The sequence below is a fragment of the Oncorhynchus gorbuscha genome, linkage group LG10 (genome assembly GCF_021184085.1).
Source record: "Oncorhynchus gorbuscha isolate QuinsamMale2020 ecotype Even-year linkage group LG10, OgorEven_v1.0, whole genome shotgun sequence".
NCBI lineage: Eukaryota > Metazoa > Chordata > Actinopteri > Salmoniformes > Salmonidae > Oncorhynchus > Oncorhynchus gorbuscha.
The window spans coordinates 20,070,272-20,096,024 of NC_060182.1; the positions used below are offsets into that span (position 1 = coordinate 20,070,272).

The 25,753-nt window shown below is 46.5% G+C and overlaps 1 protein-coding gene across 13 annotated transcripts in view; it reads left to right on the forward strand.

The window, feature by feature from the left end:
• The window catches only part of LOC124045654 (membrane-associated guanylate kinase, WW and PDZ domain-containing protein 1-like), a 209,337-nt gene that overhangs the window by 148,831 nt on the left and 34,753 nt on the right, over positions 1 to 25,753 (forward strand). For 5 of the 13 annotated variants that reach the window (XM_046365124.1, XM_046365119.1, XM_046365117.1 and 2 more), the window contains exons 6-12: positions 2,905 to 2,987; positions 4,029 to 4,067; positions 5,408 to 5,465; positions 6,012 to 6,121; positions 6,857 to 6,979; positions 9,911 to 10,096; positions 10,673 to 11,299. In XM_046365124.1, the coding sequence (XP_046221080.1) occupies positions 2,905 to 2,987; positions 4,029 to 4,067; positions 5,408 to 5,465; positions 6,012 to 6,121; positions 6,857 to 6,979; positions 9,911 to 10,096; positions 10,673 to 11,299 (1,226 nt within the window). The remainder of the gene's footprint in view (positions 1 to 2,904; positions 2,988 to 4,028; positions 4,068 to 5,407; positions 5,466 to 6,011; positions 6,122 to 6,856; positions 6,980 to 9,910; positions 10,097 to 10,672; positions 11,300 to 25,753) is intronic. The other 8 variants (XM_046365125.1, XM_046365126.1, XM_046365116.1 and 5 more) reach the window with 4 other exon arrangements.

A 25,753-nucleotide genomic window follows, 5' to 3' on the forward strand; every position in this document is an offset into this window, starting at 1 on the left:
AACAAATGAGGGCTCCTGGGGAGTAGGAATGGAGCTAGGCACTGCAGGTCCTGGATTAACTTCTACATCACCAGAGGAACAGAGGAGAAGTAGGATAAGGGTACGGCTAAAGACTATACGAACTGGCCCTCTAGCACGTTCGGAACAGAGAATAAAAGGAGCAGGTTTCTGGGCACGATAGAATAGATTCAAGGCATAATGTACAGATAAAGGTATGGTAGGAAGAGAGTACATTGGAGGTAAACCTAGGCATTGAGTAATGATGAGAGAGATATAGTCTCTAGAGACGTTTAAACCAGGTGATGTCATTGCATATGTGAAAGATGGAACAACAAGGTTGGTTAAGGCATATTGAGGAGGGCTAGAGGCTCTACAGTGACATAAGGCAGTAATCACTAACCACGACAGTAATGGACAAGGCATATTGATATTAGGGAGAGGCGTATGGGTCCAGTGATTGGTTGAGCTGGCTGGGGACACGGCGATTCAGACAGTTAGCTTGCTGGGGCTAGCGGTTAGCAGGCCGAAGCTAGCATAAGGGCCTTAAGAGGGATGTTGTAATGGGGGAAAAGTCTGTTTTTGCCTCCTTGTGCGGTGACGTCGCTAGACCAGTCGTGGAATTAGTAGGGTTCCAAGTAGCAGAGGGTCCAAGTCCAATTGGCAAAATATGTATAGTGGTCCAAGAAACTGGCCGATGGATCAGCTAACAGTCCAATATGATATAGATAGCAAACAGGCCACGGTTATCAGAATGAGCCTCCAGGGGACGTCGCGCCTGAGGGGCCTATTTGAGGTAGATATGTACATGAAGGCAGGGTAAAGTGACTAGGCATCAGGATAGATAATAATAAGGTATTTGAGGTAGATATGTACACGAAGGCAGGTTAAAGTGACTAGGCATCAGGATAGATAATAATTAGAATACAATTAAGAACAGAGTAGCAGCAGCATATGATGAGTGTAAACATGTGTGTGTGTGTGTGTGTATATATGTTTGTCTGTGTTGTGTCAGTATGCGTGTGTATGTTAAGTGTGTGTGCATGTGTATTGTTTGACTGTGAGTGCGTGTGTATATAGTGTGTGTATATAAAGTATAGTGAGTGTGTATATGGTGTGTGTATATAAAGTCTAGTGAGTGTGTATATGGTGTGTGTATATAAAGTCTAGTGAGTGTGTATATTGTGTGTGTATATAAAGTCTAGTGAGTGTAAGATGGATTCAGTGCAGATAGTTTGGGTATATTAAAGTCTAGCAGTGGGTTATTTAGCAGTCTTATGTGTATATAAGAGGTCTTTGAGTGTTGGTCCGAGATGGATGTGTGCCAGATAAAGTCTAGCAGAGTGAACAGTCTGGTTGTGTATCGTTAAAGTCTAGTGAACAGTCTATATGGTGTTGTATCGTTGCCAGACAGTCAGAGTGAACAGTGTAAGATGGATGCCAGTGCAGATAGGTTTGGGTACCATTAAGACAGTAGCAGAGTGAACAGTCTATGGCAGTCTTATGAACAGTCTTGCTTGGTATCTTTGCCAGACAGTAGCAGAGTGAACAGTCTTTGGCTTGTATGTTGCCAGACAGTAGCAGAGTGAACAGTCTATGGCTTGGTATCGTTGCCAGACAGTAGCAGAGTGAACAGTCTATGGCTTGGTATCGTTGCCAGACAGTAGCAGAGTGAACAGTCTATGGCTTGGTATCGTTGCCAGACAGTAGCAGAGTGAACAGTCTAAGGCTTGGTATCGTTGCCAGACAGTAGCAGAGTGAACAGTCTATGGCTTGGTATCGTTGCCAGACAGTAGCAGAGTGAACAGTCTATGGCTTGGTATCGTTGCCAGACAGTAGCAGAGTGAACAGTCTATGGCTTGGTATCGTTGCCAGACAGTAGCAGAGTGAACAGTCTATGGCTTGGTATCGTTGCCAGACAGTAGCAGAGTGAACAGTCTATGGCTTGGTATCGTTGCCAGACAGTAGCAGAGTGAACAGTCTATGGCTTGGTATCGTTGCCAGACAGTAGCAGAGTGAACAGTCTATGGCTTGGTATCGTTGCCAGACAGTAGCAGAGTGAACAGTCTATGGCTTGGTATCGTTGCCAGACAGTAGCAGAGTGAACAGTCTATGGCTTGGTTGGCTGGAGTCGTTTGCAATTTTTTGGTCCTTCCTCTGATACCACCTGAGTATAGAGGTCCTGGATGGCAGGGAGCTCGGGCCCAATGATGTACTGGGCTGTCTGAACCACCCATAGTGTACATATTCACCCTATACCCTATGTAAGTACCGTTAGCATACACTGAGAATGGAGAGGTCTACTTCATAGACTACATACCCTATATACTCTCTATACCATCAAGCCTCTCTGTTCTGTATCCCACTACTATCCCTCCCTCCCCTCCCCCAGAAAGGCCTGTCAGTGCTCTCCAGGCTTGTTAATCTTCTATAGTCTGATCTCCTTAGAGATCACAGGCAGATCAGATCACCTGACCACCTCAGTGAAGCACAGCCTTCTGCCCTCAGACCAACACACAGAGTTGGGTCTGCCTGCTTGTCATCCTGCCTGGCTGGGAGAGGATGATGAAATGTCTTTGTGCATTCAACACCTGCATGTTGGTCTGCTTCAGGATTGACAGGAGAGCTTGTAGTGGTGACGTTGAGGATACAGCTACCTATTCTAGACAATAAGTCGACAATGACTCCTTCCAACCCTTTTGTCTGTGTTTCTCAGTGGGGGAGGAATCTTTTTGGTGTTGTGTTAATCTCTGTTTGGTTTAACTTGCTTGTTGACAAGCCTATTGACTTTAACCCCTTAAATCCTTGTGCTGATGAGATCATTGGTCTTTTGTTAGCTTTTAGTGCTCATCACCTTGACTTCAGAGCCAGTCTTTAACAGCTCTGTGTGTTTGTTGTTTCCCTCAGCCACAACACAAAGACCACATCGTGGATCGACCCTCGCTGTCTGGAGAAACCTCTAAAACCTCTGGAAGAGTGTGAGGATGATGGTAAGCCAGGCCGTGTGTGTGTGTGTGTGTGTGTGTGTGTGTGTGTGTGTGTGTGTGTGTGTGTGTGTGTGTGTGTGTGTGTGTGTGTGTGTGTGTGTGTGTGTGTGTGTGTGTGTGTGTGTGTGTGTGTGTGTGTGTGTGTGTGTGTGTGAGAGCGTGTGTGTGAGAGCGTGCGTGTGTGAGAGCGTGCGCGTGTGTGTGAGAGCGTGCGCGTGTGTGTGAGAGCGTGCGCGTGTGTGAGAGAGCGTGTGTGTGTGAGAGAGCGAGCGTGTGTGTGTGAGAGAGAGAGAGTGTGTGTGTGTGTGTGTGTGTGTGTGTGTGTGTGTGTGTGTGTGTGTGTGTGTGTGTGTGTGTGTGTGTGTGTGTGTGTGTGTAAGAGAGAGGGAGAGCATGTGTGTGTGTTTCACTCATTTCTGTGATCTATTGTTTACCTCCTAATCTTGCACCATGTTGATGGTATCAGAAGGTGGTGCCACTGAGCTCATATCTAAATATGATGAAGTCTGTTTCTATACACTGGTCCCATTATTACCACGACAATGTTTTGATACCTTAGTCAAATTGGAAAGAGGTTATTTTTGAGATTGGCTTTCCATCTAAGGAATTGTGTAATAGTTCCTTTGAAGATGTTTTTATTATTATTTATTTGTTACACCACTGTGTACATTGTACATTTTCAAATAAATATCTATGCAACAATGTTAGATTCATTTTGTTCAGGAACATACAAGTAACGATATAGATGTCTGTGTGAAAGTTCAGAAGAAATTCTTCGACCAATATCAGAAATGGCACCACCATGTGGCCATTTAGACAACTGTCATGTGTCATCTCTTAGTTCCATACATCATTGATTTTAGGATTACGGTGCATCTATGTTTCAGTAAATTCAGATTTGGTGACTTAAATATTTCTATTTCTCTCCCTCCTTGTCTTTCTCTCTAATATTACTTTACTGTCTCTCCTTATTTCCCTTCCTTTGTCATTCCTTCACCCAATCAACCACCCTTTCTGTTTCATCCTGCTCTCTTCACCGTGGAGAAGAAGGGGTCCATACGGAGGAACCGGACAATGAGCTTGGTATGCACCTTTATTCTCTCACTCTCTCACTCTGTTTCTGTCCTTGCATTTCTACCGGCTGTGTATTGGTGAGGGTTATGGTGACTCTCAATCTTTTCTTTCTATACCGTTAATCAATAACATTTGATTTGAAAAGTGTTTTATACGAAACCTTGATCCACAACTGCTAGATTCTTTCTCACCATGTCACTCATCTATTTGGATGTGTCACGATAATGGTATAATTTGGCTCCTATATTTACTTAATTAACGTGGTGTACGGCTTGCTTCTAACTGCTGAGTGAGTGACTTCCTTTTCATGCAGGAGGCACATTAGGAAGGTGTTTGATTTGACGTCTCAGGTTGGCCTCCGTGGTTACGGCTGGTCCAGACGAGACTATCTGGCAGAAACAGAAGTGCTCCTGGAAGGGAACACAATCTCTTGACTCTTCCCGGGCTCTGAGTCTCGGGCCTATGAGCTCCTTTTACGTCTGGCACATCAGAAGCAGGCAGTGGATGATTATCGATTGTGAAAGCCAGCCTGCTCCAAAGTGTTTGTGTCGGTGTTCACAGCAGCCCACGCTAACACACTGCGCTAATGTCTTTGTATGAAATCGAATACGGCGAGGAGGAGAATGAGATGCTAACGCTTTATTGGGAGTGTCAGCTTAATAGTCCCTCTGTCAGACAATTCCCTTTGAGCGCCGATGCAGCCGAGCGTGTGCACGTGTACGGGCTTGTGTGTGCGCATGCTGGAGGAAGCAGTGTTTGAAAGATATATACTGAAACATGGTAACATCTGCAGTGAACACATAGCCAGAAACTGCATGTAGATGACCAGTTATGTAAAGTAGGATCATACAGATGCATGATGTTGGCTCTCTGCATTGTTGTGAATGTCTTCTGACTCCCCTGTCGTGTAGACTGTCGGGCCAATGTGATTTTTGTTTGAACGTGCTGAGAATATTGTAATGTTTAAGATGTCCATTGAAAGCAGATATGCAATTTGTTGACACCACAACACAGTACCGACTTAGATGCACATTATCCCGAATGCTAATCAATAAAAATGTCTGTTAAATCGCTGCTCTATTTTGCTTGTTTACAGCGGTTCATTTCACAGGGAGGCTCTCTTGTATTCTTACATCACCAACATTTGGAGAATGAAGGCACTAACATGGCGTCTGTTTTAAAACATGGCCCAACTCTCTTAATATATGGTTCTGGACTGGCCTATAAGTACTGGCCTGCTGGCTTTTGTTCACTTGTCTGAGGCGTGCAATTGTGTCCATCTATCAACTGTTTGTAGCTGTTGATAATGTGATCAGTGATCTAACATTGCTTTTCCTTCTCTGTTTCAGAGCTGCCTGCTGGATGGGAGAAGATAGATGACCCAGTGTATGGGGTTTACTACGTAGAGTAAGTTGGAACACCTCACGGTTCATCTCTTTTCACATGCCTCTCATTAACCCCACAATAATTAATATGACGGAATACATCAGCATTTTCATGTAGTTTCAGTTGAACTAGCATTTTCTCTCAGTCTCTCTTGTCAGACCTTTTCTACATTCTGTGTACTATAATTGGTTTGAAGCTACGTAGATGTATTTGAAACCGGACTCCGTTTTGTGTGGCCAGTGTGTAGTTTGTGGAGACCTATGAGGTTGTCACAGAGCTGGTGGGATTTACGAGGCTGTGAACCAGAGGATGTCCAACACTGTGTACTGTCACTTATCATGGTGACAATCAATATCCCACACTCATCCTTTCCCTCTCCCCTCTCTCTGTCTCTGTCTCTCCTCTCTCTCTCTCTCTCTCTCTTTCCTCTCTCTCTTTCTCTTTCTCTTTCTCTCTCTCTCTCTCTTTCTCTTTCTCTCTCTTTCTCTCTCTTTCTCTCTCTTTCTCTCTCTCTCTTTCTCTCTTTCTCTCTCTCTTTATCTATCTATTCATCATCATCATCATCAGTCACATCAACAGGAAGACCCAGTATGAGAACCCCATAGTGGAGGCTAAACGCAGGATGCAGCTGGAGCAGCAGCAGCCGCAGCCTCCTGAAGGTGAGCGGTACATTCGAGGTTCGTTTCCTGCCCTGGCACGGCACCATTTCTTTCTTTCTTTACGTCTGTCTCGTCACGTCTTGTCACGTCTTGTCTCATGTCTTGTCCTGCACGGTTGGGGTACATTCTATTTGAAGTCAGCCCAGTTTAAGAATGAAAAGTTAGTTCCTCAGAATTAGTATTTTGATGAATTCTCCTGGATATGAAATGGAATTGACCCCAACCCTTGTCCTGTCCTGTTGGCCTTTGGGTTCTTATTTGTTTGATTAAATATCATTAAAACATCATTTTTATATTCCTTTCAACACATGAGCCACTGTAGCATTCACTTATCTGTCTTAGAGCTGTGGAAGCCGCTGTCCATGTGCAACCTGCTGCTGATATCATGCTTGCTACGTATTAGGACCACTGAGACACAATGTAATGATGAAATGACATGTAATATCAGATGCAATGTTAAAACATCTTTTCAATAAATCTATCTCTTATTGCGTAATTTACTGTGTTAGGTTTTAGTCATTTTAAAGTGTATAGCGTTTGTCCCCCCCGGAGCAGCCAGTATGCCTGACACCTCTGGTGTAGAGCAAGTTTGAGTCAACAAATGAATGAATGTGATGCTTATGTTTGTGTACCTATGTTTGTATTTTATTGATTGTGTACGCTTGTGTGTCAGTGTATGTGTGTGTGTGCTTGCGTGCATCCGTGTGTTTGTGACTGTGATTTCACAGTCCCTCTGTGTCTCTCGCTGTACAGAGTGGATAGAGGAACACTCCTCAGCTGGTGCTCCCCTGGCCGTCTATGCCAGTAACCACCTGGAGACATACCGTGACCCCCAGGACCCGCCCCCACTGCCCCCTCCCCCGGGAGGGACCAAACGTGAGTGTGGTTACACTTTCTAGACAACACACACACTTTCAATAACTGGGTCTTGTGCACCACAGACATTTAACTCACAATCAAATACACCCACAGTGTACAGTTTCAGTGACACAAGCATGACCAGACACAGACAGAGGACCCTTGGGATCAAAGGTTTCAAGGGCTCAAGCTCTTGAGGAAACAATTACCATATAAGGTTATCAACCTGTCTATCAGCCCACATGCACCATAGTGAATGTTCTGTGTATGTTAACTAGCTATGACCAACACACCATGGATGTTGAACATTCTCTCCTGTCATTCTTTAAGGAATACCTAGGATAGGATAAGTATTCCCTCTCACCCCCCCCCCCCTTTAAGATTTAGATGCACTATTGTAAAGTAGCTGTTCCACTGGATGTCATAAGGTGAATGCACCAATTTGTAAGTCGCTCTGGATAAGAGCGTCTGCTAAATGACTTAAATGTAAATGTTAAATGTCATTCACAGACAGACAGACAGACAGACAGACAGACAGACAGACAGACAGACAGACAGACAGACAGACAGACAGACAGACAGACAGACAGACAGACAGACAGACAGACAGACAGACAGACAGACAGACAGACAGACAGACAGACAGACAGACAGACAGACAGACAGACAGACAGAGATAGGTAGACAAGTGAAAGGACAGACATAGATAGGTAGACAAGTGAAAGGACAGACAGACAGACAGACAGACAGACAGACAGACAGACAGACAGACAGACAGACAGACAGACAAGACAGACAGACAGACAGACAGACAGACAGACAGACAGACAAAGACAGATGGACAAGTGGACATGGCAGGCAGGCAAGGCAGGCAGGCAGGCAAGGCAGGCAGGCAGGCAAGGCAGGCAAGCAGTTGAAAAGATAGACAGACATGCAGACAGACAGACAGACAGACAGACAGACAGACAGACAGACAGACAGACAGACAGACAGACAGACAGACAGACAGACAGACAGACAGACAGACAGACAGACAGACAGACAGACAGACAGACAGACAGACAGGCAGACATAGGTAGACAGGCAGACATAGATAGGTAGACAGGCAGACATAGATAGGTAGACAAGTGAAAAGACAGACACACAGACATAGATAGGTAGACAAGTGAAAAGACAGACACACAGACATAGATAGGTAGACAAGTGAAAAGACAGACACACAGACATAGATAGGTAGACAGGCAGACATAGATAGGTAGACAAGTGAAAAGACAGACACACAGACATAGATAGGTAGACAAGTGAAAAGACAGACACACAGACATAGATAGGTAGACAAGTGAAAGGACAGACATAGATAGGTAGACAAGTGAAAAGACAGACAGACAGACAGACAGACAGACAGACAGACAGACAGACAGACAGACAGACAGACAGACAGACAGACAGACAGACAGACAGACAGACAGACAGACAGACAGACAGACAGACAGACAGACAGACAGACAGACAGACAGACATGGCAGGCAGGCAGGCAGGCAAGGCAGGCAGGCAGGCAAGGCAGGCAAGCAGTTGAAAAGATAGACAGACATGCAGACAGACAGACAGACAGGCAGACATAGGTAGACAGGCAGACATAGATAGGTAGACAGGCAGACATAGATAGGTAGACAGGCAGACATAGATAGGTAGACAGGCAGACATAGATAGGTAGACAAGTGAAAAGACAGACACACAGACATAGATAGGTAGACAAGTGAAAAGACAGACACACAGACATAGATAGGTAGACAAGTGAAAAGACAGACAGACAGACATAGATAGGTAGACAAGTGAAAAGACAGACAGACAGACATAGATAGGTAGACAAGTGAAAAGACAGACAGACAGACAGACAGACAGACAGACAGACAGACAGACAGACAGACAGACAGACAGACAGACAGACAGACAGACAGACAGACAGACAGACAGACAGACAGACAAGTGAAAAGACATGGCAGGCAGGCAAGGCAGGCAGGCAGGCAAGGCAGGCAGGCAGGCAAGGCAGGCAAGCAGTTGAAAAGATAGACAGACATGCAGACAGACAGACAGACAGACAGACAGACAGACAGACAGACAGACAGACAGACAGACAGACAGACAGACAGACAGACAGACAGACAGACAGACACAGACAGACAGACAGACAGGCAGACATAGGTAGACAGGCAGACATAGATAGGTAGACAGGCAGACATAGATAGGTAGACAAGTGAAAAGACAGACACACAGACATAGATAGGTAGACAAGTGAAAAGACAGACACACAGACATAGATAGGTAGACAGGCAGACATAGATAGGTAGACAAGTGAAAAGACAGACACACAGACATAGATAGGTAGACAAGTGAAAAGACAGACACACAGACATAGATAGGTAGACAAGTGAAAGGACAGACATAGATAGGTAGACAAGTGAAAAGACAGACAGACAGACAGACAGACAGACAGACAGACAGACAGACAGACAGACAGACAGACAGACAGACAGACAGACAGACAGACAGACAGACAGACAGACAGGCAGACAGACAGGCAGGCAGACAGGCAGACAGACAGGCAGGCAGACATAGGTAGACAGGCAGACATAGATAGGTAGACAGGCAGACATAGATAGGTAGACAAGTGAAAAGACAGACAGACAGGCAGACATAGATAGGTAGACAAGTGAAAAGACAGACAGACAGGCAGACATAGATAGGTAGACAAGTGAAAAGACAGACAGACAGGCAGACATAGATAGGTAGACAAGTGAAAAGACAGACAGACAGGCAGACATAGATAGGTAGACAGGCAGACATAGATAGGTAGACAAGTGAAAAGACAAAGGCAGCTAATGTAGCTGACACGGATAGAGACAGATACAAATATGTTCCAAATAATGTTCTCTTCCCTGTGTTCTGTAGGAGGGAAGCCGTTCTTCACACGGAACCCAGCAGAACTGAACGGTACCTTCATCAACACCAAACTGAAGAAGAGCCGCCGTGGGTTCGGCTTTACCGTCGTCGGGGGCGATGAGCCGGATGAGTTCCTCCAGATCAAGAGTCTTGTCCTGGACGGTCCTGCTGCTGTGGATGGGAAGATGGAGACAGGTGCCGTACACTGTCGTAGCCCACAGGGGGCACTGTTTCACACCATTTATACAGAAAGCATTTGCCCCATTTCTAAGGAGGTTGAAATGATTGTGTAAACTAAGTACTGAACATATTGGAGACATGGTAATATACTTGCACCCCACATAGTACATTCACTGTGTTACTTACTGTTCTACTAACTGTGTTACTAATGTGATGTGATAGTGACTGTTCTACTAATGTGATGTGATAGTGACTGGTCTACTAACTGTGTTACTAATGTGATGTGATAGTGACTGTTCTACTAACTGTGTTACTAATGTGATGTGATAGTGACTGTTCTACTAACTGTGTTACTAATGTGATGTGATAGTGACTGTTCTACTAACTGTGTTACTAATGTGATGTGATAGTGACTGTTCTACTAACTGTGTTACTAATGTGATGTGATAGTGACTGTTCTACTAACCGTGTTACTAATGTGATGTGATAGTGACTGTTCTACTAACTGTGTTACTAATGTGATGTGATAGTTACTGTTCTACTAACTGTGTTACTAACTGTCCCGTCCGTCTCCGTGTCTTCCTTCTCTAGGTGATGTCATAGTAAGTGTGAATGACATCATCGTGCTTGGCTACACCCACGCCCAGGTGGTGAAGATCTTCCAGTCCATCCCGATCGGCTCCATGGTGGACCTGGCCCTGTGCCGCGGCTACCCTCTGCCCTTTGACCCCGACGACCCCAACACCAGCCTGGTGACCTCCGTGGCCATCCTGGACAAGGAGCCCATCATCGTCAATGGCCAGCAGAGCTATGACTCCCCGTCCAGCCACGGCAGCCAGACCGGAGGCCCCATTAACGGGATGAGGGAGCCGCGGGCCCTCAGCCCCTCGGCCGAGGTGGCGTCCAACGGCTCACACGGCTACTCCTCCAGCGACGTGGTCACCCTGGCGTCGTCCATCGCCGGGCAGCCCGAGCTGATCACGGTGCACATGGAGAAGGGCGATAAGGGCTTTGGGTTCACAATCGCTGACAGCTTGACGGGTGGGGGTCAGAGGGTGAAGCAGATTGTGGACTACCCCCGCTGCAGGGGCCTGAAGGAGTCCGACATTCTGATGGAGGTGAACAAGAGGAACGTCCAGAACATGACTCACAACCAGGTGGTGGACCTGCTCAGCAAGTGTCCCAGAGGCAGCGAGGTCACCATGCTGGTGCAGAGAGGTACGTAAAAGTCCACTGATTAGGGTCAGGAGGGAGGGAGAGGAGGAAGGACGGAGGGGTGTCTGGTCATCATGCTGGTACAGTGGGGTACATGCTCAACCCAGGGAGGAGGATAGGGGAAGGAGGGAATGAGAGAGGGGGAGGGATTGGTTCGCAGATAAAGATACTTCCACTGGGGTAAGTGGGTTAAAGGTTGAATAAAGGAGGTTGTGGATCTTATGTAGAGAAGAGAAATGAGTGGGTGATCAGATAAGTGAGAGAGGGAATGGATGGAAAGGTGGAGAGCATGGCCAGGATGGGAGGAGGAGACAGAGGAGAAGAGAGGAGGATGGTGTTAGGTCAGTGTCTGTGTCTGTCTGTGTCTGTGTTGCTTAGATGATAGTTGGGTGTGTTAGTAGTGAGAGGGCTCAGCCAAAGACGCCGTCCCAGCTCTGATCAATGTGTCTTCTGTTCCAATTAGCTTGGGAGGATACAGAGAGAGGAACAGAGAGAGGAACAGAGAGAGGTGGGGTGAAGGGAGAGCAATATGGGGAAAGAGAGGTACAGAGCAGAAAGAACAGCCACTGATTTTGAATAGAGGAATGTGAAATGGAGTCTGAAGCTAGTCAAGTCAGCAGCAGAGCTGTTAAAGCATAAGTCTGTATTCCACAGGAGGTTGGTGGCACCTTAATTGGGGAGGATGGGCTCGTGGTAATGGCTGGAGTGGAATAGGTGGAATGGTTTCCATGTGTTTGATGCAATTCCATTTGCTCTGAGCCGTCCTCCCCTCAGCAGCCTCCTGTGATGTATTCACACATCATTCATGTCTATGATTAACCTTCCTATGTCAATACAATCCAGATCATCTTTATCACATCAATTACCAACGGAGATTTAACATAATAGGTCTGTAAAAAAATGAATAGGTGGATGTATTCCTTAAAGGGTTACACTCAAACCTTCCTGTGTTAAAATCATAATTCAATTAAATTCAAATAATTATAAAAGGTTACAGTCAGAGTTTTGCAGGGCTAGAGAAAGAGACAAACTGTTAATAGCAACCATCATTATTCATACAGTTTCTAACCATGCGCTAATTTGGCTTCAGCCCTCATCATTTGTGAAATTGCTCACCCTGCCTCCTTCCCTAGATCCCTATTAGCTGAGGGTGGGCATATGCAGGCAGCATCAATTATGAACTGTAATGAGTTGACCTTGGGTTTCCTGGGCTGAAATAACGCTGCTGTATTGACTGACTAAATGTCAGCATCATTACTGGCCTGTACAAGACTGATACACACACAGATACAGCCCGTCTCCTGGCTGCTAGGACATCCACAGGGTTAGAGGGAGAGAGGAAGGGCATGGCTACGGGGCAGACGTGGAGAGACACCAGAGACCATCTGCCTTAGCGTAGGGGATCATTACACTAGACCCAGGTCAGTTCATTGGTCAATTTCCTGTTGATGAGGTGCTGAGATACTGTGGGCTTGGGTTAACATTGTGTAGGGTTGTATTGTCTATGTGAAGCTGTGAGCAGCAGACTGAGGTTTTTGTGGGAATGGAGGGAGCAGTGGCTTGCTGGCTGGCTGTCTGGCTGGTTTGCTTGCTGTCTGGCTGGCTGGCTGGATGTTTTGCTGGCTGGCTGGCTGGTTGGCTGGCTGTCTGTTTCGCTGGCTGGCTGTCTGGTTGGTTGGCTGGCTGTCTAGTCGGCTGTCGGAAGAGGAGGAGGAGGAGGCAGTGAACTTTCTGGTGATTTTCTGATAACGCCTCATAACCCACAACAAACAACACCTTTAGACGATCAGAGAAGGAGTAGGAGGGAAGGAGGAAGGGAGAAGGAGGAAGGGAGGGTAGAAAGGAGGGAGAAAAAGTGGAAGTAATTCAAGATGGGGAATGTCCAAGCTGTATGTGTTTAGAAAATGAGAGGGAGGTAAAAATAAGTTTGAGCTCAGGAATTGCAGAAGGTTATCAGAGTAAGGTGGTATGTAGAGAGGAAAGAGAGGAGGATGAGGGAAGAGGAAGAGGAGGAGGCTCAACAATGCTCAATGAGAGAAGAAGTTGGTTTAGGGAAGAGGAGAGGAAACCCTCCCTTGGGTAGATGAATAAAATATTTAATCTCTGCATCTTTGAGAGAGAGAGAGAGAGAGAGAGAGAGAGAGAGAGAGAGAGAGAGAGAGAGAGAGAGAGAGAGAGAGAGAGAGAGAGAGAGAGAGAGAGAGAGAGAGAGAGAGAGAGAGAGAGAGAGAGAGAGAGAGAGAGAGAGAGAGAGAGAGAGAGAGAGAGAGAGAGAGAGAGAGAGAGAGAGAGAGAGAGAGAGAGAGAGAGAGAGAGGTGTGCATCATGCCGTCATGTCAATATCTTCACAACCAGCAGTATGCAGACCACATCCAGCATCCTCTATCACATGGTCTCATTTCAGTTAGATACTGTATGTCGGTAATAAAACGTGATTGTCCTTCTTACCTTGAGTCATATAGAGCTGTCAGCATTATCTGAGATATGCAGAGTTACAATCATCCCTGAAGATTGGCAGAAACACTGTTTATGATGATACAACAGTTCAGCTATTTATTCTCATCGCCTCAGGGGACCAGGAGTTCTCTGCATCTCTAAATGGAGTTTCTGAAAAATAGAAAAGTTGTTTGTGTGGGAGGAGAAAAGTTCAGAGGCATCGAGAATTGATTGTCCGTAAGGGGTTCAGTTTTGCTAGCTACGCAGTACAAATGTTTAATGAATGCATATTGTCTAGCTGTACAATGTGTGTTGTCAGTACATCAATATGTGCCACAATAGCATAACAATGTATCAGAAGTGAATTGAATCGTGACTTGGACGTAGGACATCCCAACGAATGGGCGTCCTGGTTTTCAATGTTTAACCCATAGACTAATATCAAGAGAGGGGAGAGGGAGAACGTTTCAGATCAACATACGTATGGTACATGAACTCTTCTCATCCACTCCCACCCTTACCTCTCCTCCTTCCCCCCTCAAAACCTTGTACCCTCAATATCTCTCCTCCCCTCCGTTTCTCTCTCTGCGAGGTGAGTTGTAAATATCCTCCATCTTGCCTTGCCTTTGTTGCCATGACGATGCTCCACCGCACCTCAGTAGGGACTGTCCCCTTGGGGATGATAGGAGAGAGAGAGAGAGAGAGGGGGAGGGAGGGAGGGAGGGGTGGGAGAGGGAGGGAGGGAGACAGAGAGAGAGAGGGGTGGGAGAGGGAGAGGGAGGGGAGAGAGAGAGAGAGAGGGGTGGGAGAGGGGAGGGGGAGAGAGAGAGAGAGAGAGAGAGAGGGGTTGGAGAGGGAGGGAGGGAGGGGGAGAGAGAGGGGGGGGAGAGAGAGAGAGAGGGAGGGAGGGAGGGAGAGAGGGAGAGGGAGGGAGGGAGAGACAGAGAGACAGAGAGATAGAGAGAGGGAGAGGGAGGGAGAGACAGAGAGATAGAGAGAGGGGGGGTAAATTGCAAGAAGAAAAGAGATGGGTGTAGATCAAGAATAAGAGGAAGATATTGAAAGGTGACTAGAAAGACAACATGGGGATGTGTAGAAGAAGGTGAAGGAGTTTAGCCAAACAAAATAGGAGATTTGTCATGATGTTCCTGTAGCACTCTGACGTATGGACAGTTGAGAACAGCCTTTCATTCCCTTAGTGTGGAGAACATGTCCAAGGACACAGCCTGAACAGAGCATAGACACACTCACTGAAATAATACCTGTCATGTACACCCACGCACACACCCACCCACTCACATGTCGACTCTAACACACCCACCCACTCACACACCCACCCACTCACATGTCGACTCTAACACACCCACCCACTCACACACCCACCCACTCACATGTCGACTCTAACACACCCACCCACTCACACACCCACCCACTCACATGTCGACTCTAACACACCCACCCACTCACATGTCGACTCTAACACACCCACCCACCCACCCACTCACTTTCTAACACACCCACCCACTCACACACCCACCCACCCACCCACCACTTTCTCCCCATAATCTCCTCATTAATAGATGTCCCTACCCAGTCAGCTGGGTGGCTATGGCACAGTTAAGACAGAGTCACAGCGTCTCTCTCTTAGCCAAGTGTTAAACCTGGAACGCTCCACAGCTCCACTCTCTTAGAGTCCTCAGTCCATTACAGATCAACTCACTGACCACTCTGCTCTTTCACTCCAACACTGTTTACTTCCTAAAATTAGCATCATAATAGCTCGGCCCTCTTAGTCATTCAGACAGCATGGTCTGCTCAATGTTCAGAAGACTGGGCCTTTTAAGCCAGTGTTCCATTCTTAGTGATCAATCCAGAGGCCTTTAACACGAGAGACGGGCCAGCGGATTCATTGTTCCGTTTCCGAGTATTGAGCAGAGCCTTGTTGTCATTCAGCTGCTCAGGCTCAGGCAGGAGGAAGGAACTAGGTGGTGTGAGCACAATTCATCATCCACACCTTGTGGATGTATGTTGGATGGGATGGGGGGGTATTTTTTATAATATTTTATTTAACCTTTATTTAACTAGGCAAGTCAGTTAAGAACAAATTCTTATTACAATGACGACCAACCTAATGGCAAAAGGCTCCTGGGGGACAGGGGCCAGGGAATAAAAACATTTAATGAATACAGTGTAAATATAGAACAAAACACACATCACAGCAAGAGAGACAACACAACACTATATAAAGAGAGACCTAAGACAACAACACAGCATGGTAGCAACACAACATAACAACAACATGGTAGCAACACAACATGGTAGCAGCACAAAACATGGTACAAACATTATTGGGCACAGTCAACAGCACATAAGTCAAGTGTGTGTATAGTGTGTGTGTAGTGTGTGTGTAATATCCCAAAATAATTTTGGGCTGTAGCTAATAATGCAAGAAATGTACTGAGCAGAAATTGAAAGAAATAACCCCCTAAAAAATACTGTTGTCTAGGACCTAGAAGCAGGCCGTCATGTCTGTCGGTGTTATCTTGTAGGAAGTGCATAGAGGATGTTGTTCCCACTGTGACGATTACAACTTATCCAACCAGAAACTGTGGATAGATGGCAGCATTCATGCAAAACTGAAAGCGAAAACCACCACATTTACGGCAAGGTGACGAGGAACATGGATGAGTACGAACAGTGTAGTTATTCCCTCAGTAAGACAATCAAACTGGCAGAAAGACAGTACAGTGACAAAGTCAAGTCGCAATTCAACAGCTCCGATAGGAGATGTATGTGGCAGCGACCTGGACAAGCTATTCACCTTCTTCACCCACTTCCACGTGAGTAAAACATTTATGCGTGTTAACTGTCGCAAGGCTGTCGGCCCAGGCGGCATCCCAAGCCACGTCCACAAAGCTTGCGCAGACCAGCTGGCTGGAGTGTTTACGGACATATTCAATCAATCCTTATCCCAGTCTGTTGTCCCCACTTCAAGATGTCCACCATTGTTCCTGTACCCAAGAAAGCGAAGGTAACTGAACTAAATGACTATTGCCCATAGCACTCACTTCTGTCATCATGAAATGCTTTGAGAGGCTAGTTAAGGATATCACCTCCACCTACCCCACACCTCCAATTTGCATACCGTCCCAACAGATCCACGGATGATGCAATCGCCATTGCACTGGACATTGCTCAATCTGGACAAGAGGAATACTTGTATGGGGGAAAGCTGTTCTTCGGCTACTGATCAGCCTTCAACACCATAGTGCCCTCCTAGCTTATCACTAAGCTTTGGGCCCTGGGTCTGAACCCTGCCCTGTGTAACACGAGGGGTGCCCCACAAGGGTGCGTGCCCAGCCCCCTTCTCTACTCTGTGTCCACCCATGACTGTGTGGCCACACACTTCTCCAACTCAATCGTCAAGTTTGCAGAAGACAAGAATGGTAGACCTGATTACCAACAACAATGAGACAGCCCTGGCGGGGTAGTGCCTGGAAAATAACCAGGAAAATAACCTCCCCTTCAAATGAAGAGGCTGATAGTGGACTTCAGTAGATAGCAGAGACAGCACACCCCCATCCACATCAATGAGGCTGCAGTGGAGAGAGTGAAAGCCTTCATGTTCCTCGGCAACCTGAAATGGTCCAGCCACACAGACAGTGTGGTAAAAAAGGTAATTCGTCTTGGCACCTAAGACCTTCACAAACTTCTACAGATGCACCATTGACAGCATGCTGTCAGGCTATATCACTGCCTGGTATGGCAATTGCACCATTCTCAACCGCAGGGCTCTCCAGAGGATGGTGTGGTCTGCCCAGAGCATCACCAAAGCATACTGCCTTCCCTCCAGGATTTCTACAGCCACTGGTGTCACAGGAAGAATAAGAAGATCATCAAGGACCTCAGCCACCAGGCAGTACAGGTGCATCAAAGCTGGGACCAAGAGACTGAAAAACAGCCTAAATCTCCAGGACATCCAACTGTTCAATAGTCACCACAAGCCGGCCTCCGCCCAGTACCATGCCTTGCAAATAGTCTCTGTTACTAACCGGCCTCCGCCCTGTACCCTGCCCTGCACTTAGTCTCTGTTACTAACCGCCCTGTACCGTGCCCTGCACTTAGTCACTGTTACTAACCGGCCTCCGCCCAGTACCCTACCCTGCACTTAGTCACTGTTACTAACCGCCCTGTACCCTGCCCTGCACTTAGTCTCTGTTACTAACCGCCCTGTACCCTGCCCTGCACTTAGTCTCTGTTACTAACCGGCCTCCGCCCAGTACCCTACCCTGCACTTAGTCACTGTTACTAACCGCCCTGTACCCTGCCCTGCACTTAGTCTCTGTTACTAACCACCCTGTACCCTGCCCTGCACTTAGTCTCTGTTACTAACCGCACTGTACCCTGCCCTGCACTTAGTCTCTGTTACTAACCGCCCTGTACCCTGCCCTGCACTTAGTCACTGTTACTAACCGGCCTCCGCCCAGTACCCTACCCTGCACTTAGTCTCTGTTACTAACCACCCTGTACCCTGTCCTGCACTTAGTCTCTGTTACTAACCGCCCTGTACCCTGTCCTGCACTTAGTCTCTGTTACTAACCGCCCTGTACCCTGTCCTGCACTTAGTCTCTGTTACTAACCGCCCTGTACCCTGTCCTGCACTTAGTCTCTGTTACTAACCGCCCTGTACCCTGTCCTGCACTTAGTCTCTGTTACTAACCGCCCTGTACCCTGTCCTGCACTTAGTCTCTGTTACTAACCGCCCTGTACCCTGTCCTGCACTTAGTCTCTGTTACTAACCGCCCTGTACCCTGTCCTGCACTTAGTCTCTGTTACTAACCGCCCTGTACCCTGTCCTGCACTTAGTCACTGTTACTAACCGCCCTGTACCCTGCCCTGCACTTAGTCACTGTTACTAACCGGCCTCCGCCCAGTACCCTACCCTGTACTTAGTCTCTGTTACTAACCGCCCTGTACCCTGTCCTGCACTTAGTCACTGTTACAAACCGGCCTCCGCCCAGTACCCTACCCTGCACTTAGTCTCTGTTACTAACCGCCCTGTACCCTGCCCTGCACTTAGTCTCTGTTACTAACCGCCCTGTACCCTGCCCTGCACTTAGTCACTGTTACTAACCGGCCTACGCCCAGTACCCTGCCCTGCACTTAGTCACTGTTACTAACCGCCCTGTACCCTGCCCTGCACTTAGTCTCTGTTACTAACCGGCCTACGCCCAGTACCCTGTCCTGCACTTAGTCTCTGTTACTAACCGCCCTGTACCCTGTCCTGCACTTAGTCTCTGTTACTAACCGCCCTGTACCCTGTCCTGCACTTAGTCTCTGTTACTAACCGCCCTGTACCCTGTCCTGCACTTAGTCTCTGTTACTAACCGCCCTGTACCCTGTCCTGCACTTAGTCTCTGTTACTAACCGCCCTGTACCCTGTCCTGCACTTAGTCTCTGTTACTAACCGCCCTGTACCCTGTCCTGCACTTAGTCTCTCTTACTAACCGCCCTGTACCCTGTCCTGCACTTAGTCTCTGTTACTAACCGTCCTGTACCCTGTCCTGCACTTAGTCTCTGTTACTAACCGTCCTGTACCCTGTCCTGCACTTAGTCTCTGTTACTAACCGCCCTGTACCCTGTCCTGCACTTAGTCTCTGTTACTAACCGCCCTGTACCCTGTCCTGCACTTAGTCTCTGTTACTAACCGCCCTGTACCCTGTCCTGCACGTAGTCTCTGTTACTAACCGCCCTGTACCCTGTCCTGCACTTAGTCTCTGTTACTAACCGCCCTGTACCCTGTCCTGCACTTAGTCTCTGTTACTAACCGCCCTGTACCCTGTCCTGCACTTAGTCACTGTTACTAACCGCCCTGTACCCTGCCCTGCACTTAGTCACTGTTACTAACCGGCCTCCGCCCAGTACCCTACCCTGCACTTAGTCTCTGTTACTAACCGCCCTGTACCCTGTCCTGCACTTAGTCACTGTTACTAACCGCCCTGTACCCTGCCCTGAACTTAGTCACTGTTACTAACCGGCCTCCGCCCAGTACCCTACCCTGCACTTAGTCTCTGTTACTAACCGCCCTGTACCCTGCCCTGCACTTAGTCTCTGTTACTAACCGCCCTGTACCCTGTCCTGCACTTAGTCACTGTTACTAACCGGCCTCCGCCCAGTACCCTGCCCTGCACTTAGTCACTGTTACTAACCGGCCTCCACCCAGTACCCTACCCTGCACTTAGTCACTGTTACTAACCGGGCCTCCGCCCAGTACCCTGCCCTGCACTTAGTCACTGTTACTAACCGCCCTGTACCCTGCCCTGCACTTAGTCTCTGTTACTAACCGCCCTGTACCCTGCCCTGCACTTAGTCACTGTTACTAACCGGCCTACGCCCAGTACCCTGCTCTGCACTTAGTCACTGTTACTAACCGCCCTGTACCCTGCCCTGCACTTAGTCTCTGTTACTAACCGGCCTACGCCCAGTACCCTGCCCTGCACTTAGTCTCTGTTACTAACCGCCCTGTACCCTGCCCTGCACTTAGTCACTGTTACTAACCGGCCTCCGCCCAGTACCCTGCCCTGCACTTAGTCACTGTTACTAACCGGCCTCCGCCCAGTACCCTGCCCTGCACTTAGTCACTGTTACTAACCGGCCTCCGCCCTGTACCCTGCCCTGCACTTATTCTCTGTTACTAACCTGGCCTCCGCCCAGTACCATGCCCTGCACTTAGTCACTGTTACTAACCGGCCTCCGCCCTGTACCCTGCCCTGCACTTAGTCACTGTTACTAACCGGCCTCCGCCCTGTACCCTGCCCTGCACTTAGTCTCTGTTACTAACCTGGCCTCCGCCCAGTACCCTGCCCTGCACTTAGTCACTGTTACTTGCCAGCTACCACCCGTTCCTCAAACCTGCACCTTAGACACTGCTGCCCTATGTATATTGAACACTGGTCACTTTAATAATGTTTACATACTGTTTCACCTACTTCATAAGTATATTCTGCATTCTAGTCAAGGCTCATCCTATATAATTACTGCTCTACACACCTTCCCTATTCACATACTGTCCATACTGTCTATACAGCATCATATACATATACTGTAGATTTATATTCCGGACCTTAACATTGCTCCTTCTAATTCTTAATTCCTTTATTTTTATTTGTGTGTATTGTTAGGTATACTGCACTGTTGGAGCTAGAAACATAAGCACTTCAATCTGATGTTGCGTGTGTGCTCGCACGTGTGTGTGTGTGTGTGTGTGTGTGTGTGTGTGTGTGTGTGTGTGTGTGTGTGTGTGTGTGTGTGTGTGTGTGTGTGTGTGTGTGTGTGTGTGTGTGTGTGTGTGTGTGTGTGTGTGTGTGTGTGTGTGTGTGTGTGTGTGTGTGTGTGTGTGTGAGTGAAAGGAGGGATGTGTGTTTCCCTCCTACAATATGTGATATTGTATCTCCTTTTGTCCCTTGTGCATCAGCGGGCCTCTACATAACCTGGGCATTGGTCTAGATTTAACACACAGTGGCAGCAAGGACAGAACTGAGAGACGTGTACATCACAGTGCTGGAACTACTCTAACACAGTGAGGTGCTGAACCACGTGTGAACATTCATTACCGCAGCAAGACATGTAAATCTGCTGCTTTAGCTGCATAAGTGGGCTGTTTGCAGAGCAAGGACAAGTCCATTACAATCATTTCAATGTAGTAGTGGGCATTTAATTCACATTGAAAATTGCTCCAGATTATTTATCATATTTGATCAATTTGATGTGTAGGTCAGATTTAATGCCAGCCTGGCTGCAGATCTGAATACACTTTAGCTACTGTTCCCCTGACTAGCGATATACAGTATCATCAATATATTATTGAGTGGCATTGGGTAGGTCCACAATGCAAAACAATGTTTGGGAACCACTGGTCTAATCAACCTCTGTTGATCTTCTGATGTAACTTATGTGCATCCTGACACACACACACACACACGCATGGACACACACACACACACACACACACACACACACACACACACACACACACACACACACACACACACACACACACACACACACACACACACACACACACACGCGCGCGTGCGCATGGACACACACACACACACACACACGTGTGCGCATGGACACGCACGCACGCACGCACGCACGCACGCATGCATGGACACACACACACACGCACGCACGCACGCACGCACGCACGCACGCACGCACGCACGCACGCATGGACACACACACGCACACACACACACGCAGACAGGCACGCACACACACACACACACACGCACGCACGCACGCACGGACACACACACACACACTCACACACACTCATCATTCACATGCTTGCTATGATGTTCCTCCCACTCCTTGCCATTATAGGCAATTCCACTGTCTGAAAGAGAGAGAGAGGGAGAGAGAAAGAGAGGATGAATTATGAATCATGGAGAGGGGCTTCGCAGGCAGCAACAGAAAGTTTGAACATTAATGATTTTCGCCAATGCAGCAGAATGGGTAAAGAAAGAGCTTTCCTATCGTGTGTTAACATTGCCGGAAGGTTCCATGGATGTTTTCTTTGTGCTGGGTTGCGGGATAGTGACAGCGTGAGGGCATGCATTGTTCACAGGTGAACCTTAAATCAGTTTGAGATTAAAGTGGAGGATGGTTTATTGGCTTTATCTAAGAGGCTGAACCCTGGTAGATGGAGATACCTCAGGGATCAAACACTCTTTGGGAGGTATTCATTATACTTTCTCTAGAAAGTACAGATGCAGCATGCTCCATGTTAAACAGAAAGTGCTACTGTAGTTTGATAATGACCTGTAATGCGTTATCAAATTCCCTATTTACATTATACATCAATCTGGTTTCCTAGGTAGTATGCTATCAATCTGGTTTCCTAGGTAGTATGCTATCAATCTGGTTTCCCAGGAGGTATGCTATCAATCTGGTATCCTAGGTAGTATGCTATCAATCTGGTATCCTAGGTAGTATGCTATCAATCTGGTTTCCCAGGAGGTATGCTATCAATCTGGTTTCCCAGGAGGTATGCTATCAATCTGGTATCCTAGGTAGTATGCTATCAATCTGGTTTCCTAGGTAGTACGTTATCAATCTGGTATCCTAGGTAGTATGCTATCAATCTGGTATCCTAGGTAGTATGCTATCAATCTGGTATCCCGGGAGGTATGCTATCAATCTGGTATCCCAGGAGGTATGCTATCAATCTGGTTTCCCAGGAGGTATGCTATCAATCTGGTATCCTAGGTAGTATGCTATCAATCTGGTATCCTAGGTAGTATGCTATCAATCTGGTTTCCCAGGAGGTATGCTATCAATCTGGTTTCCCAGGAGGTATGCTATCAATCTGGTATCCTAGGTAGTATGCTATCAATCTGGTATCCTAGGTAGTATGCTATCAATCTGGTATCCCATGAGGTATGCTATCAATCTGGTTTCCCAGGAGGTATGCTATCAATCTGGTATCCTAGGTAGTATGCTATCAATCTGGTATCCTAGGTAGTATGCTATCAATCTGGTTTCCCAGGAGGTATGCTATCAATCTGGTTTCCCAGGAGGTATGCTATCAATCTGGTATCCTAGGTAGTATGCTATCAATCTGGTTTCCTAGGTAGTACGTTATCAATCTGGTATCCTAGGTAGTATGCTATCAATCTGGTATCCTAGGTAGTATGCTATCAATCTGGTATCCCGGGAGGTATGCTATCAATCTGGTATCCCAGGAGGTATGCTATCAATCTGGTTTCCCAGGAGGTATGCTATCAATCTGGTATCCTAGGTAGTATGCTATCAATCTGGTATCCTAGGTAGTATGCTATCAATCTGGTTTCCCAGGAGGTATGCTATCAATCTGGTTTCCCAGGAGGTATGCTATCAATCTGGTATCCTAGGTAGTATGCTATCAATCTGGTTTCCTAGGTAGTACGTTATCAATCTGGTATCCTAGGTAGTATGCTATCAATCTGGTATCCTAGGTAGTATGCTATCAATCTGGTATCCTAGGTAGTATGCTATCAATCTGGTATCCTAGGTAGTATGCTATCAATCTGGTTTCCTAGGTAGTATTCTATAAATCTGGTTTCATAGGAGGTATGCTATCAATCTGGTATCATAGGTAGTATGCTATCAATCTGGTTTCCTAGGTAGTATTCTATCAATCTGGTTTCCTAGGTAGTATTCTATCAATCTGGTTTCCTAGGTAGTATGCTATCAATCTGGTATCCTAGGTAGTATGCTATCAATCTGGTATCCTAGGTAGTACGTTATCAATCTGGTATCCTAGGTAGTATGCTATCAATCTGGTATCCTAGGTAGTATGCTATCAATCTGGTATCCCATGAGGTATGCTATCAATCTGGTATCCTAGGTAGTATGCTATCGATCTGGTTTCCTAGGTAGTATTCTATCAATCTGGTTTCCTAGGAGGTATTCTATCAATCTGGTATTCTATAGAGTATGCTATCAATCTGGTTTCCGAGGTAGTATTCTATCAATCTGGTTTCCTAGGTAGTATTCTATCAATCTGGTTTCCTAGGTAGTATTCTATCAATCTGGTATCCTAGGTAGTATGCTATCAATCTGGTATCCTAGGTAGTATGCTATCAATCTGGTATCCCGGGAGGTATGCTATCAATCTGGTATCCCAGGAGGTATGCTATCAATCTGGTTTCCCAGGAGGTATGCTATCAATCTGGTATCCTAGGTAGTATGCTATCAATCTGGTATCCTAGGTAGTATGCTATCAATCTGGTTTCCCAGGAGGTATGCTATCAATCTGGTTTCTCAGGAGCTATGCTATCAATCTGGTATCCTAGGTAGTATGCTATCAATCTGGTTTCCTAGGTAGTACGTTATCAATCTGGTATCCTAGGTAGTATGCTATCAATCTGGTATCCTAGGTAGTATGCTATCAATCTGGTATCCTAGGTAGTATGCTATCAATCTGGTTTCCTAGGTAGTATTCTATCAATCTGGTTTCATAGGAGGTATGCTATCAATCTGGTATCATAGGTAGTATGCTATCAATCTGGTTTCCTAGGTAGTATTCTATCAATCTGGTTTCCTAGGTAGTATTCTATCAATCTGGTTTCCTAGGTAGTATGCTATCAATCTGGTATCCTAGGTAGTATGCTATCAATCTGGTATCCTAGGTAGTACGTTATCAATCTGGTATCCTAGGTAGTATGCTATCAATCTGGTATCCTAGGTAGTATGCTATCAATCTGGTATCCCATGAGGTATGCTATCAATCTGGTATCCTAGGTAGTATGCTATCGATCTGGTTTCCTAGGTAGTATTCTATCAATCTGGTTTCCTAGGAGGTATTCTATCAATCTGGTATTCTATGGAGTATGCTATCAATCTGGTTTCCGAGGTAGTATTCTATCAATCTGGTTTCCTAGGTAGTATTCTATCAATCTGGTTTCCTAGGTAGTATGCTATCAATCTGGTATCCTAGGTAGTATGCTATCAATCTGGTTTCCTAGGTAGTATTCTATCAATCTGGTTTCCTAGGTAGTATTCTATCAATCTGGTTTCCTAGGTAGTATGCTATCAATCTGGTTTCCTAGGTAGTATGCTATCAATCTGGTTTCCTAGGTAGTATTCTATCAATCTGGTTTCCTAGGTAGTATGCTATCAATCTGTTTTCCTAGGTAGTATGCTATCAATCTGGTTTCCTAGGTAGTATGCTATCAATCTAGTATCCTAGGGAGTATGCTATCAATCTGGTTTCCTAGGTAGTATGCTATCAATCTGGTATCCTAGGTAGTACGTTATCAATCTGGTTTCCTAGGTAGTATGCTATCAATCTGTTTTCCTAGGTAGTATGCCATCAATCTGATATCCTAGGTAGTTTGCTATCAATCTGGTATCCTAGGTAGTATTCTATCAATCTGGTGTCCAAGGTAGTATGCTATCAATCTGGTATCCACGGTAGTTTGCTATCAATCTGGTATCCAAGGTAGTATGCTATCAATCTGGTATCCAAGGTAG